This window comes from Cataglyphis hispanica, chromosome 24, assembly GCF_021464435.1.
Source record: "Cataglyphis hispanica isolate Lineage 1 chromosome 24, ULB_Chis1_1.0, whole genome shotgun sequence".
Lineage (NCBI taxonomy): Eukaryota > Metazoa > Arthropoda > Insecta > Hymenoptera > Formicidae > Cataglyphis > Cataglyphis hispanica.
In genome coordinates this window covers 3,663,519-3,679,929 of record NC_065977.1, presented here as the reverse complement: position 1 = coordinate 3,679,929, position 16,411 = coordinate 3,663,519, and the positions used below count along the sequence as shown (strand labels likewise).

The window sequence follows — 16,411 nt, the reverse complement described above, 5'->3', positions numbered from 1 at the left end:
TTAATCAGAGACTGGCCATAAGATTTCGCCAAAATCCTGCGAGTGAAAGAGAATATAGGCTATCTCGCTCTCGCTCTTCCGCGAATGTGTACGTGTGTATATATATGCTTACCACAGTGCAACCTGATCGCTATACGACCGTGAACCATGAATGTGACGTGTATAATATTATGTTCCCGCAGATCAAATTATGAACTGTCATCAATTATTTTCAAAAATAATTAAAAGGTTTTCAGTTGTTATTTAGACTAAGAATAATGAGTAAAAAAGATATTAATAATAATGATAGTAATAAGTGTTACGATAGTAAGTCTATGGCTGTACATACTTTTTTTAAGGTTCCTGAGTAGTGGTGGCAGCCATATTGAAATGATGACGTCAGAAGCGAGAAATGACACGTTGAGAAATTTTGCGTGCCATTTCTAAATAAAAGCATATTTTAACAAAATAAAACTATACATCGTTTTAGTACACTTGTGAAATTGGCCGAAAACTAAGCTTTTCTTTTGACAGTAAATAAATAGCCGTAAAATGAGTGTCAAAGTAAGCCTAGTCATACGGGAAAACGTATGGCTTGACAATTGTCCAAAGAAGTGGAAAATGTTCCTTTTATATAATACTTTCCTTGCTAAGCTTAATTTTCGGACAATTTTATAGGTTTCTAGAAGTAGGTTTTTAGAAGTACGTTACACATCACAGCACTAGCATAGAGCGAATAATTATAAAATGGCACGTAAGAATAATTTAGGAAAATGTAAAAATGTTATTTTTCACATCATAATTCATCGATTTGCTACGTGAGGCGCTGCATAAGAATGTCTGACCTGTGGGTAACTTGTGGGTAACATGTAACATCACAATACTTACTAACACAAACGTAGCTACATCATCGCATGTATGTAGCCTAAGTTCGTGTGGAGGCAACGAACAGTACTGAGCGATCACGAAATCGAACTCTCGTCGCTCGCGCATGTTCGGTTGTCGAATTTTTCTATTCGCTTACAATATATGCATTTCTACGCAATATAATAGAATAAATGCAAATAATAGAATATATATAATTAGAATAAAAATATTTATATTATATACAAGAAAATAAATAAAATTTAACTTTTATTTTTTTACAGCTAAGCGCTCACGCACTAGACGCGCGGCTCACTAATGTGCGCCCGGCTAAAGATCAGCAATGATTGGCCACACTTTACTCAATAATAATTCTTTTATTAAGCGTTATACAAAAAAATGATAAAGGACTTTTCGACTCGGTCCGCTCTATTTGCACACGAATTTTGTCCCCATTAATCTGGGACACCCTGTATAATTAATAGTACAATAAATTTGGATAAACAAAATTTATAGATAAATAAAAAAATTATATTAAGAAATAATACCAAAAAAGAGCAAAAGGAGCAAATTGCGAATGTACGTGCATATATTTAAATTATAATACCAATCTCGAAAGTTCTTAAGACTGGAATAAAAAGTAATAAAAAAATTTCGAGAAATTCTTAAATTCTAAATATTAAATGCTTCGATTTGGATTCTCTTCAGTAAAAACAAATTGAAAGAAAGAGACAAGATTCTTTTTAAGATTATTGTTGAAACGCATTTTAACAACCAGCTAAATTAAAAATAAAGATAAAAACTCATATAATAACCATTAATTGATGTGGTAATATTATATATTAATATTATTATATTATATTTTTGTATCTCTTCTTCATCATCGTGTAAATGTAATGGATAGCTGATTTTTTGCTCAAATAATGATTTTTGTCATCATAAGAGTTAGAAATTTACATGTCACTGTAATAGTATGAACAGTTATTATAGTATTAATTCTCGTAGTATTAACTCTCGTAAAAGCGTATTTTATAACGCAAATTGAATTTAATGTCTCAATGAATATATATTACTTTTCTTATTTTGTTTTCGCATTTAAAATTATTGAAAATGTTATGTCAGATGTGAATTTTTACAAATTTTACAATGATTCATGAATGGAAATCTTTATATGAAGTCGATCTATCTATAGATCGAAATTTTGATTGTTCAAAATTGTCCTTCGATAACATATAGATGTAAATCAGTTTATATTCTATAGATGGCGAAAAAATTCTTCCAAATTTGGGATCATTTTTAAAAGTTGTAAAAATTTTTCAAATGCTGAAACTGAACGTGCATTTTCAATAAATGCGAAAACAAGAAAAAGAAATATATGTCCATTGAGATATTAAATATTCAATTTATGTTATAAAATACGCTTTGGGAGCTAATGATAAATTTTATAATTGCTTGCACTATAGCGATGACATGTGAACTTTTAATTTTCATGACGATAGAATATAAAAAGTCATTACTTGAGCGAAAAATCAACTTAACATTACATTTATACGACGATGAAGAAGAAATGCAACAATAATATTATCGTAATAATATATTATATAAAATTATCACATCAATCGATGATTAAAATAGTTTTTATCTTTATTTTTTACGCTGACATTTAAAATGCGTTTCAACAATAATCTTAACAAGAACCTTTTCTTTTTCTTTTAATTTCTTATTGAAGACAGTCCAGACCGAAACATTTAATGTTAAGAATTTCTCGAAATTTGTTTATTATCTTTTTTTATTTTAATCTTAAGAATTTTTCAGATTTGTATTATAATTTAAATATATGCATGCACTGAGAAAAAAAATTATTGAATTTGACTAAATGTGTTCAACTGATTATTATTTCTTTAATTGAAATATTTAAGTATTTATGTTAAATATGACATATTAAATTTAACATGACGTATTTGACTTAAACACTTAAATATTTTAATTATAAAAATAATAATCAGTTGAACACATTTACTCAAATCAACAACTTTTTTTTCTTAGTGTGTAAATCCGCAATTCGCTCTTTAAATTTTTTTGTATCAATTTTTAATAATTTTTTTATATAGCCATAAACTGTTTGTCTAAATTTATTGTTTTATTAATTTATATATTCTTTAGAATTATTCTGAATAATTATTATTTAACATGTCAGTCATATACGGGGAATAACTGAACAAATATACATGGAGCACACCATCAAATGCAAGACAATAATCCAAATCGAAAAGTCCTGAACTATTTTTAATCTCACAATCAGTTTTCTTTTTGTTGTTATACGATGTTAAAGTTAGACAATCAGCGCCTATACGGCAGAAAGCCGTCTCGATACTTCGACATACTTTCCTTGTTTTCTGCTGTAGAGATTGATTAGTTATTAGCAACTTTAATGTCATATAACAATTAAAAAGAAAACTTCAGATCAAAAAATAGTTTAGAACTTTTCGATTCTGGATTGTTGTCTTGTACCTGATGTGCTCCATGCATGTTCAATTATACCCTGTATAATGCGTATTAAATATATCTAAATAATAAAAATTAGGATCCCCGTTTTTTTTTATTTAAAATTATAATTATCGTTAAATTTTATATTTTTTTTATTTTATTATTAAGTTTTTTCTCTAATAAAAAAATGGAAGATAAATTTTATTTATTTTATTGTGTATAATGTAAATATTTTTATTCTAATTTGTTTTATTATTTGGACTTATTGTGCAAAAATGCATATATTGCAAGGGAATAAGAAAATTCGAGTGAACATTTATGAGTGGCGAGCGTTTTCATGATCGCTCAGTGTCTATCTCTATTCTCTATCCCCACGCACAAATTTTGACTACACTATTTGACTATGTACACGCGATGATGTAGCGTAATGTCTGTGTTAGTAAGCTCCTACACACTTCAATGATAAGTCGTTGGACAGAGTTCTTATTCCTACCGCAGCATTCTTATTCCTATGTCGCCACCGTCAACTCAGAGTTCCGCGGCTATTACTCAGGAGCCTTAAATAAATTTTGTAAATTGGAAAGTGTTTCTGACTTCAATAATTATTTTTTACTTTTTTTATTTAATTTTAAATAAGACAAATTCACTTTTAATTTAAGTAGAAACAGAGCTCTGCAGCTCACAATTAGTATGTTAAGAAACAGAGATAGGTAAGTTAATATTCTTTTTAACTAAATTAAGTTAAACTTAATTTTATAAAATTAATTCAATTTATAAAATTAATTTAGTTGCATTAAAAATTATGAACAAAAAACTAACTCAGTTAAAAGTTATGTTATAAGATTAAATTAATTTAAGTTAAATTGAAATTTAATTTTGAAAAACATTGCTTATATTAAATAAACTCGTCATTATATTAAATAAACTCGTGCTTATATTAAAGAAACTCATTATTTTGTATAGTTAGATTGCTCAAAACAGTTGTAATAATGTCATCAAATAAATTGTCATATTTTATTTGAGAGTTAAGTTTATATAAAATAACAAATAAATATTGTTTTTTAGGTAAGAATGTGTTTTCTTCTAATTTTTTCTTTTACATAGATAATTTTTTTAATTTAAGAAAAAATTAATAAGTTAAAGTTTATGTATTTTAAAAATAATACAAAAATTGCCTTATATATATTGTTTTAAAATATATATAAAAAGAACATAACATTTAGTTTCTCTTAAATGTTTATTTTTATTTGTATTTCTAAATAATGTTAATGATAAGGTTAGTGTGTTTTAAAAATGAGCGGGAGTTGACGAAAATTTTAAACCAATCAAAACTGACCCCCTTATGACCAGTCTCTGATTAAAGGGTCTCTATCTTTATATTTCTTTTACTGCCATCTATTGGACAAGTATTGAAATTTGTTTAAAATCTTGTTCTTTTTTGCTCAGATCGAAAACATTTCAATCTACCCTTGTAATTGTTGAAGAATTCTGCCTGTTATTAGATCGTATCCAGGATTTTTTTAACTTTTGTACTTTTCATTATAGTTGTATAAATTTCGAATTTAATAAATTTGTAAGTAAGAAGTTCGAGTTGACAAGGTTCATCAAGAACACTTTGAATTTTATTTTCAACATTCATGTCCACATTTTTATTTAGTTGAAACACTTGCCTTAAGTGTTGAAAAAATATTTCAGCTTTCTCTTTGTTGCTCTTGGCCCATTTGTTGTTGATTTTTATAATCAGACGTAAAAACATTTTAAGCTTTTAAGCCTTAGTTTTATATTACTTTCAATGGAAACACACTGTGTTTAGCAAAACTTAGGTTTCGAAGGTACTCATTAATTTCTTGTTTTTTGAAGCAGTTTTTCACCGATTTGATTATTTTATTGTTCTTTCAATTCAAACGATCTGTTGATTTATCATTATTTGCGGAGTTTATAGATACTAGGTTAGATTTATATTCAGATGTGACACTTCAGGCTTGGAGAATGCTCGCTGAATGTAGTAATTAAAATATTCTGATTGATTCATTGTGGTTTTAGAAGACTTTATAGAGATGCCAGTTTGTAAAGTTTTTACAAATGCCTTTGAAAATGCATTTTTAAGGTTGTTACGTCCGGTAGATTTCACAAACATTTTTTTTGTGTGTTTCTTTTACTAATATATAAATTATTACGTCCGGCAGATTGCACGATTGTTTTCTTTTCTCCGAAAATTCATTAGTGACATAAAATTCGTTAGTGACATAAATTTAAGTTCTAAGAAGTCTACGTCTGACAAAAACAATAAGCAGGCGAAGTCTAGGAAGTGAGACTGTGTATTCTCGCTGTCGAAAGTTAACTATAAAACGGATCAATAAATTTATACGTTACAGCTCACTCTGAAGGCTAGAGAATTTTTAAACAGAAGATAACAGACAGTCAAGCACTAGAAATTTTAAACCATGACAAACAGACAGCGAGATACTCGAGCTCAAGTTCGGATATCAGACCCAAAAATTTTAAACTAAAAATAAACAGAGCACAAAAACAATGATCCATTGATGATCCGGAGTTGAAATTAGCAACATTTGACACCGCGTGCTCGATTGCCAGACCATCCTCTTATGTTATCTGTTTAACATAAATTTTAAGTAAAATGTCAACTTAGCTGATTATAGCGAACTGGGCACGACTCAATCCGTAAAACGAAATCCTCACCTTTACTCGATAGCAACTACTCTCCATTGGTCGAAACTCAAATTGATAAACAAAGGTCTTCACCAATACCTACGATTTAAAACCTACGATTTAAAAACTAAAGGAACGCCCTAGGAAAAACCGGAGAGCGTGATTAGAAAAAACTATTCGTTAAACTAGATTAACGAACTAATGAAGAGGAGGAGCAAAGGGCTTAATAAGCACCGGAATATTCGTCGCGAGCGTCATTAAAAATTTTTCCAAAAGTCGTGCGACACTTTGTGTGTATGGGCGTTATATTCGCTCTTGTTAGCAAACGGTATTCGTGGTTCGTTTTTTTATTACATTCAGTGCGGCTTTCCAAACCAAAGTGTTCACTTGCACAGTGTGAAGAGTAATAACTCTATGAGTCCAATCGGCGTGAATAGTGAACAACGAATGCACACCTGAAGTACATCAGCATCGACCACCGGAGCTCTGAGCCAGCAGCTATGTACCCGAGGCTCTGTCATCACAAATCTCAACGCACTCTATAAATAGTGAGTTTATTAATTCCTTTTTTTATTTTTTATTTTCTTTTACCTGTTTCTTACATTCTCTTTCTCTCCTTTTCTCCAAGGAAAACAGTTATAACATAATTATTTCTTCTTTTATTATTTTATTATTTTCTTTTCCTCTGAATATCCATTTAAAGATACATGTATTTTTTTTATTCCTGATATCGCATACCAAAAATTTCATCCATTACCTTTTTCCTTTGTAGATCGGCAGGTGTGAATAACTTAAAGATTCGAACGTAATGTTTCGGATCGGTGTTCACTCTCAGCATCAGGTCCAATCTATTTTTTTCCTTTGTGGATCGGCAGGTGTGAATAACTCAAAGATTTGAACGTAATGTTCCGGATCAGTGTTCACACTCAGCTTTAAGTCCAAATCTACCTTTCCTCTCGTGAACCGGCAGGTGCGAATAACCTAAAGATCCTTATGTAACGAAAAGGATCAGCACTTAGATTTCGCACTTAGATTTAGATTCATAATAATTATTTTCAATGCATCTTTATTAATAAATTTTATTCATTAGGTCTTTTTAATTAAAATTTATTATTTCTTTCATCCACTCCATTCTTCCTTTTATCTCATTATCTTGTCTTTCAAAAGAAAAAGGGGTAAGAGAGAAAGAGAAGTAATTATCAAACTGTTTCCTAAAACTAATAACCACTCCTTTACTAAACATTACGTGTGCTCCTTCAGTGGACACGACACGAAAAACCAAACCTACCCCGGTACAGTTATGACGATGGAGAAAAAACGCGCGAAATAGGAAAAACAGAACAATCCGGAAATTCCTGGCTCGGACGTCCGCTGATCTTAGCTTTAAAATTGATTATAGTAGACTTAAGTTAGATAAGGACGCATTCGAAGCAAAAGCATGACGATTAATAATTAATCAACCGACACACACAACAGACAATCTTCTCCCCTCATATTCACCCATCTCTTCCCCATCAAAATCCATATCTGATGACTTCCCGAAATTTGCGCAACCTTGTTCCTCTTCGCCCCCCTCTAATTGTTCTCCTATAATTTTTAAAAAACTTCAGTGTTCGAGGACTTCTCCTCCCCAGTTTGAATATTCACCTCCCCTCAATTGTCAATCGTCAAATCCTCTTCCCTATCATTCTCCGCAACCCTCAACTATCTCTCCCCCTTTCAAAAATCCTCCGCCCTATCAACCACCGCAACCCTCAACTCCCCCTCCTCCTTTCGAAAATCCTCCTTTTTATCAACCACCGCAACCCTTAACTCCCCCTTCCCCTTTCAAAAAACCTTCCTTTTTATCAATCTTCGCAACCCTGAACTTCCCCTTCCTCCTTCGAAAATCCTCCTCCTTATCAACCTTCGCAAGCCTCAACTCCCTCTCGCTCCTCGCCTCTCGAATCATCGGATCTCCCAGAAGAGTCAAACGTTTTGGGGAAATTCCGGGAATTCTTGGAAGGGCTATCTGACTTTAAAGAGTAACCGTGGGATTTCAACCCGGAATCCTGCGACCCCGAAGAATGGTCGGAGCTTCTTTTCGAAGACCTGGATCGCGAGAGCTGGTATCGCTACTTAATTAACCTATTTCCCCCTTTCCCCTCGAAGATAACGACTATCGCGTCGGTTCCGACATAGTCAACCTCCATCAATTTTATAAAATCCTCGATACTTCCCCTGGTTCTATTATCCCTTTCGTTGTCCCAGGTGTCCTGTTCTCTCTTGCCGTCCCTATCGAGGTCTTCTGGATGAAGTACCCTCGCCCCTCTACAGTGGAATTCGAAAACCTTTCATAATCCTTCCCCTCATTTCTTCATTATACACTTTTTTTTTACTTACTTAATTATATTTTTGCATTGTAAAACCCAATCGGAATGTAAATTTTAGTTTGTCCTTCTCGATTCCGATTGATAACCTCCGCACTCATGTAACACCCGCGAACAAACAATTCCCCCCTCTCCTCCACACACACACTCATCCTCACACCTATAAATGCAATTCTTTATAATTCGTTATACGATTACCTTATTGTAATTGAATATATACGTAAATGTATCTGCAATCATAATTAACGATTTTTTCTTCTTTCTCTTTTGAATAAATACCAAATAATTTTGAATAAATACAATGTTAACTTTATAATTTGCGTAGCTTATTAATCCGTTCTCGTACCCTGATATCGCACAAGGTCCCGTCCTGAGTAATAAGGATTTAGTTCCTTTACCAAAAAAGGGACCACCGAACGAACGGCCTACCTGACCGAGTAAAAGCAACCCTTCCGGTCGTTGACCTGTCTTAGGTCCTGGTCAATTCGTTCGTCTCCGAGATACTCGTTGTCTAGGGTTAGGTTACGCCCTCCCACTGGCTTTAAATTTAAAGAGTCTGGACATAACAAGGTTTTAAATTATAAGCAACTGCAAAAAAAAAATAAAAAAACAGAAATTTCATCAAATTTTTAAGGATAAAAGCCTCCCTTAGAATATTTTTAACCAATTATTTTATAGATACATAATCTCGCTATTGTATATGACTTGGCGAGATATGTTATATTTTTTCATTTTATCTATTTAAATCAATAATTACAATATTATATTATTTACAAATATTTCTATTGATTGAATTATACATTTGCAAATTAAACACCCACACACACACACACATATATACATACACACACGCACACACACACGCGTGCGCGCGCGGACACACACCACACATGCATACACATACATACCTCTAACAATGGTGTCATCACTATAAATCCTTTTACTGCTTTTTCCAACGTCGTCAAGCTATTTCGAATTTCTGTCAAAAGATCGTTATATCTTTCTAATTCTTGGACTAACACCGTATTCATTGATTCTATGTACGTGATTGGATAACGTTTTTGAGCTTCTTCAATGTCAAATAAATTTGGTATTCTTTCATATATATCCTTTTTCATATTTAATAAAATTTCTTCTTGCTTTCTAACATCGCCTACGATTACGGCACTCCGTATTAATATCATAGAATCAAATAAGTTTGTCGTGAGCTCGAGATTACGAATTATGCTTGCATTTATATTAAGACCAAACACTTCCGGTGATGGATTTAAAGGAATCAATTGAATATGTTGCACGTAATCTTCATAACCATGTCTGTAATATATATTTATTCACATAAACATTTATACATATTTACACATAATGCTTAATATCACATACAAAGTATTGCGATCTTATATCAATGATATATACTGACTTTTACGTATTTTTTTAAATATAAATAAAGAATTTATTTTTGAATGGTTTAAATTTGTATTAATTTGTATTGAGATATATTTTCGGTGTAGATAGCTATTATGATAAAAATGCATAAAAGGTCACATCTCACCGATTTTATGGCCACTTAAATATGTTATTGGGGAGATTGTTGATTGTAAATAATTTCCCGCAAAAATCAAATAGGGGATGGCATTGGTTTAGGAAATATGTCAAATTAAAATTTGACAATTTAATGATTTCCTTAGATATTTTAAACTTATATTAAAAAAACATTGAAGTTTGTTTACATTCGTACTAATCTTTTAGAAAAACTTTTGTTTACATTAATTAAAAAACAGCTATAAAATCATAAATTCATAATATTTTGTCAACAATTAGTTTTACCTATCTCTCGTAATTCATTCAACAGTTTTCAATATGTGTGTGCGTGCGTGTATGTGTGTAGGTGTGTATTCTAAGTAATTCCTCACAAAAATTAAGTGGAGGCGACATTGTTTTAAGAGATATAACTATAAATTAATATTTAGCAAATTTAATGCTTTTTCTTAAAGAATGTTTAAGAAATTTTCTTAAAGAATATGAACTAATATTCGGAACACTGAACAAATATATGTATGCCATACTAATTTTCTTGCTAATTGAAAAATTATTCACATATATATAGATGTCCACAGGTAAAAGATTTATTTATCGAACGCGTAAGCGCTCAAATAATTTCAATCTAACTCAAACCAACTCATAAGTTTCTGGCGTTATTTAAGAATTATAAATTTTGAGTAATGCTTTACTTCTCGGAGAAAAGTTGAGTCAAGTTAAAATCTTTTTGGCGAGTGCAAGGGTCACAGTTCTGATTTTTTTCCCACGTGAAAATCGTAAACAGATATTTTTCAATTAGTAATAAAAAGTAACAAATTATTATGATGTATACAAACTTTACTGTCAATTTGTTGTATCTCCTAAACCAATACTGTGATATCCTATTTGATTTTGGCGAAGAATTACTCGGAACAACCTCTCCTACATATATCTAAGTGGCTATAATTGGTGAGGTAATCTTTTATACAATTTTATCGCTTTTACCGCTTATTCTATAAAAAATTTGTTATACATTACATTTTTGGAAAAGGAAAATGATTGAAACAAGATATGTCTTAATTAGTTTTATTTTATATATCTTCATCTCCGTCCAGCGAAAGAACTACATTTGCGCATAGGCAGGTAAAGTCGGGAGAGCGTGGCGCGCTATTCGGTACCATATTTGTAAATACAGCACGCTCGGGGGCTTTCGAAGAGGAGGCATGTTCGGAGTTTTTGTCCGATCCGTAATTATTAACTCGTTGACGGAGTATAATTTTACTTAAATTTTACAGTTTTTAAATCACTAAAATATATAATATATTTTATGTTAAAAATTAGAAAAACGGACTAATTGAAGTTAATTAAATTTAAGAATAATGATTTCAGAAGTGGCAGTAGAAGCAGTGTATTGAAACAGGAAATAAATATTTTCAAGAAAATTTCAAAGTTAACTAAGTTGCAGATAAGTCATAAAAAATTATTGAAAAAAATCCCAGAATTTTTTAAACAGACTTTGTGTAATAATTTTTTAGATAAACGCGTCCGACGCATTCTTCACTTTTTTTTCCAAGAAATGATTTTTTAATATTTATAATGTATTATAATATAAGCTTATTACAATCGATATTTATTATAATCGATCTAGATATTATTGAAACAATAATCTAAAATTTTCTTAACTGATCAACTTAGATATAAACACTGCTTCTGTCTTGCTTCTTGCGCTTGATTTAAAATATTATCATGTTAGAATTTTTTTTATAAATATAATAAGAATATAAATAACGGATTTTTTATACATTTTTATAATATTTTAATGTCATATATTATTTAAGTAAAATGTAAATTTATTTGTAAATAGATATTTGATCAATTTCAGCAATTGTAAATTAGATCATATCACTTTAAAGGACTTTTCTATTTAATTTACTGTGTTCTATCCGTTCATGAGTGGGCACAATCTTTGCCGGACATCCTGTATATACATATAAACAGGGTGTCCGACAAATAAGTGACCAAACGATAGATGGAAGTAGATTGAGTCAAACTGAACCGGAAAATTCTGAACCTTTTTTTTGTATAACACTTAATAAAGGAATTATTATTGAATAAAGTCTGTTCAACCATCGACCTTTAGCCGCGTGCACGTCGGTTAACCGTGTACCTGATAGTATGCGTGAGCGTTTCGCCATTACGATGTAAAATAGAGTCAAAAATTCAAATACAAAAATTTTGAGGCTGCAACATTTTGAGTTACTAGACAACACGAAGCGCTTCACGCGCGCCATTTATTTCTTTTCATTATACATTTTTAATGGCACATAATTTTCAATACACTATTAACCTCTTGATACACATAACTGTCAAAATATACAATGACAGCCGCTCACGAAGTAAGCGCAATGACAGAACCTATCAGCATCGCGGAAAAGAAGCCTCAATATTTTGATATAAACTTCATTCACTTAACATGCCTTTTTTAAAAGAGTATAAGCGATCAAAGTTTCCCAATAATATTGCGCGCTTAGGTCCTTAACTACACTTATACATATATTCCGATCTGTTATCTGTTATTGACTTTTTTAAGTCAGATAATATTGATTTTTACTGCATATCTGATTTTATTTGTAGTATTTTATGTACGTATGTATTATGCCTACATCGTATATAATGATAATAAGCTAATACTAACATCAAGAGACACGTAGTGACAGGGGCAGCACTCCGAGCATCTATACACGAGTCGGCTAGTTGAAAGTACATCTAAATTGTAGGATTTCAATAATGAACCGATCGTATTTTTAATAAGTTTAATCGATAGCTTGGATTTAAATTATATAATAAGTGTCTTTATTTTTTCTACGTAAATTAATTTTGTAACATAAATTTTTATTTTTTTGGCGCAATTTTTTGATATCATTATTTTTGTGAGAAATTCAAACTATTTTGTGCAGTATTTTTGATTTATAGAACAGTTTTTTTTTAATTGTTTTTATTTAAATAATAATAAAAGAAATTAATTTTACAATATATAATACAAATTTTTACAATAACATTATTCTGTATAGAGTTAAAATGATATTATTTTGTACAACAATTTTTTATAGCAATTTAAAAGTAAAATAGTTTTTGTGTAACATTTTTCCATATGGCACCTCTAATTGGCACCTTTTTTTTATCTTTTTTTAAAAAGATAAGTTTTTTAGGGATATTATAAATCTTTTAAGGAAAACATTTAATTTTTTAAATAATTTAATTAAATATTTAAATAATTAAATAATTATTAAATATTAATAATAAATATTAATAATAATAAATAAAATTATTTATAATAATAATATATAATAATAATAATATTAATAATATTATATTACCATTATAAGTGTTAATAAAAATAATTATAAATATTATTATTATTATACTATTATTATACACATGTACATAAGAAACGACAAAATAAAATCAGTTCTGCAGTAAAAATCGATATCACCTGATTTGAAAGATCAATAATAGATCGGTATGTATACGGCGGTATAATGCGTCTACAATGGCAGTAACAAAGTTGTAGGAGTAGAGAATACACTATTTTTAATGATTTTAAGACCGGGAATAATGAAATGGGCAAATCCCATTTCGAGCTCCCTATTGCTTTATTCTTTATTTCTTATTGTCTGCTGCCATTGTAGACGACGTATAAGTGTAGTTACGGGCTTGAACGCGTGAGTTTTACGCGATGTAATTGGCAAACTTTGATTGCTTATAATTCAAAAGTTATTGCAATCTCAAAATTTTTGTATTAGAATTTCTGACTTTATTTTCCTTTAGAATATGTTAATAAAGTATTGCACAGAAGTTGCGACACCATATGTGCGTTTGAGTGTGCGTGGCAAGTGCGTATACTTGTGCTTATGCGTGTATATGTGCGCGTGCGTGTGAATGTGTGTGTGTGTGTGTGTGTGTGTGTGTGTGTGTGAGTGATTATATTATATTATTTTTTATATAATATTATTATTGCAATATGATATATTGTATAAATCATAAATATCTTTGATTAAGAAAATATTGATTTCCTAAAATATGAAATAAATTATATATTTTATTTGATCTTTCGAGCTTAACCAAATAATTAATTATTTAAATTAATACTCTCAATTATATTTTGTATGATAAGTACTTTTTCGGTATAGTATATTCTGGACCGATATCTGCAAACGAATAGTTTGGATTTGCAATTACATCCGGATTGAAAAAATCCTTTAGGATGGTAATGAGACATCTTCTATCTCTCTCATCTGTCACTCGACCTCCATAATTACATTCACCTGTAAGATATGTGATTGCCTTGAACGGTACATCCTCGTAATTTTCAATGAACATTTTCAACTGTTCAGCTGATATTTGCAAATCAGATTCGTTGAAATCTAGAAAAAAAAATATTGTTAGAAGATTCTATAAGATAAAAATGTTAATTAACCAAATACTAATTACAAACCGTATCGAATATTCCAACCTTGGGGACCATAATTTCGTCGTTCTTGAATTACCGCGTGAAAGAAACATAGAGCGTATAATAATTTGAAGAATGTTCTCTTCTTCAACTGATCTCTTTCCAAAGACTCCATCTCTTTCGCTCCTTCGCTCAAATAAGATCTAAATAACAAAAAATATTTTTGTTATTTTTATTAAAATAATGTTACTGAATAATTTATATTAGAATAATTGAAATGTGTTTTGTTTAATATTCATTTTATACAAAATGGTTCATAAGTAATAAATATAATTTTGACAGATTATCACAGTTCAAAAGAAGAAAAATATAGCCGGTTCTTTTAAATTTTTTTACTTAATGTACGATGCTGGTTTCCAAATTATTTTATAATATCTCAATTTTGAAAAATTTGTTGTTAAAATTCACAATTTTAATTTATTTTGTATGTGAAAATGTCGCAATCAAAAATAAGTATGTTGTTGATTATAGTTAATAAAATATTTGTGGAAAAAAATGGTTCATTGCGAAAACATTGCTAATTAAATCATTAAGAATCTATCAAATAATTTTTAATTATGTTTAATCAAATTTAAAAATTCTTTAAGTTCAAATTTTTGTAAAAACTTTCTATGTATGTTTTATATAAATTTTTTGGTTTTATATTTTGATATCAGCTTTGTATATTTAATTTATTATTATTTAACTTACGAAATTTTCAAGTTTTAATTAACAAAAAAATTATATGGTAAATTTTAAATAATTTAAATTGCATGAGTAAATAAGAGACAAAACGCAGTAATTAAAACGGAAATCTTTTATATTTAATTTCATTAACAAATACATGTATATTAATTATGAATGCTTTGTATTATTTGATCTATTTTTAACATCTATTTTTAACATAGTATACAAAAATTAAATTAGTGTTTAGAAATGAATATGCGCAATACTAAACGGAAAATTTAACAAGTTATTACATAATAAGTTACATAAATAATGTATTCCGCGATATTTTAACGAATAGATACATCTTCTTAGCTATTCTAATTATTTCGTGTGACATTTATACACACTAAATCTTAATATGCATGAGTGATCCGTATATTTTTTAAATAGATGGTAAAGATAAAATATTTTGTCACAATCGGAAATCAAGTTAAAATATATAATCGAAGGGAACAATTTATTAGAATCCGCATAGAGTTTGTATAAAGGATGTCCAGTTTGTTATTGAAGTTGGGCCCTGATGAATAACATTGATAAAGACATGGCTAGGAATGTAGAACATCAAAAAAGGATTAAAAAGTTCATGGGAACAAACTTATAAAAAGAATCCTCTGAGTATTAGACAAACGTTCGCTATTATAACAACGTATATGGATGATTCAGAACAATTGTTTGTCCTTAAAAGATCGTCTTCTTGAATGAATTTTAAGACAGTTTTTCCTTTATAAAAATTTTGTCTGAAGCTTAGTTTTTAAATTATAAAAAAAAATAGTTAGCGAATTATTGGACAAATACGGAAGGTAGACAGTGGCGGCAATTCACTATTTGATGCAGGCGCTCGTTACAGCTGATCGAGCGCTATAGTGTTGCTGCATTATCACTGCCTATCTTCTGTACTCATCTTGTAATTCGGTAGCTATTTTTTTTATAATTTAAAAACTAAGCTTTAAACAAAATTTTTGTAAAGGAAAATTTGTCTTAGAATTCATTCAGGAATACGATCTTTTAAGGACAAACGATTGTTCTGAATCACCTTATAGTCCGTATGTTCGCCAGATTTCAATTAAAACTTTTTTATTTCATAAATTCCCTCCTATCGATTAATATCACGACTATTTACTCGAAGCCCAAACTGAGCATAGTCCTTACAGGGGAGGTTACAACGTAGCAATTGATTTTGTCAAAACTTATTGTTGTAATAGATTATCATGTCAAGTAGTATTGGGTGGAAAGGATAAGATGCGATTCTCAAGTATTCATGAAAAAATTGAAGTTAAAAAATTCCGAGCACCTTATGAACGGAAGAAAT

At 29.8% G+C, this 16,411-nt stretch overlaps 1 protein-coding gene across 1 annotated transcript in view; it reads right to left on the bottom strand.

The window, feature by feature from the left end:
- The window catches only part of LOC126858296 (dynein axonemal heavy chain 7-like), a 337,651-nt gene that overhangs the window by 74,614 nt on the left and 246,626 nt on the right, over window positions 1-16,411 (bottom strand). Inside the window, exons 13-15 of the mRNA XM_050608501.1 lie at window positions 14,380-14,537; window positions 14,062-14,308; window positions 9,278-9,683 (exon numbers count right to left, since the gene is read on the bottom strand). Of these exons, the coding sequence (XP_050464458.1) occupies window positions 9,278-9,683; window positions 14,062-14,308; window positions 14,380-14,537 (811 nt within the window). The remainder of the gene's footprint in view (window positions 1-9,277; window positions 9,684-14,061; window positions 14,309-14,379; window positions 14,538-16,411) is intronic.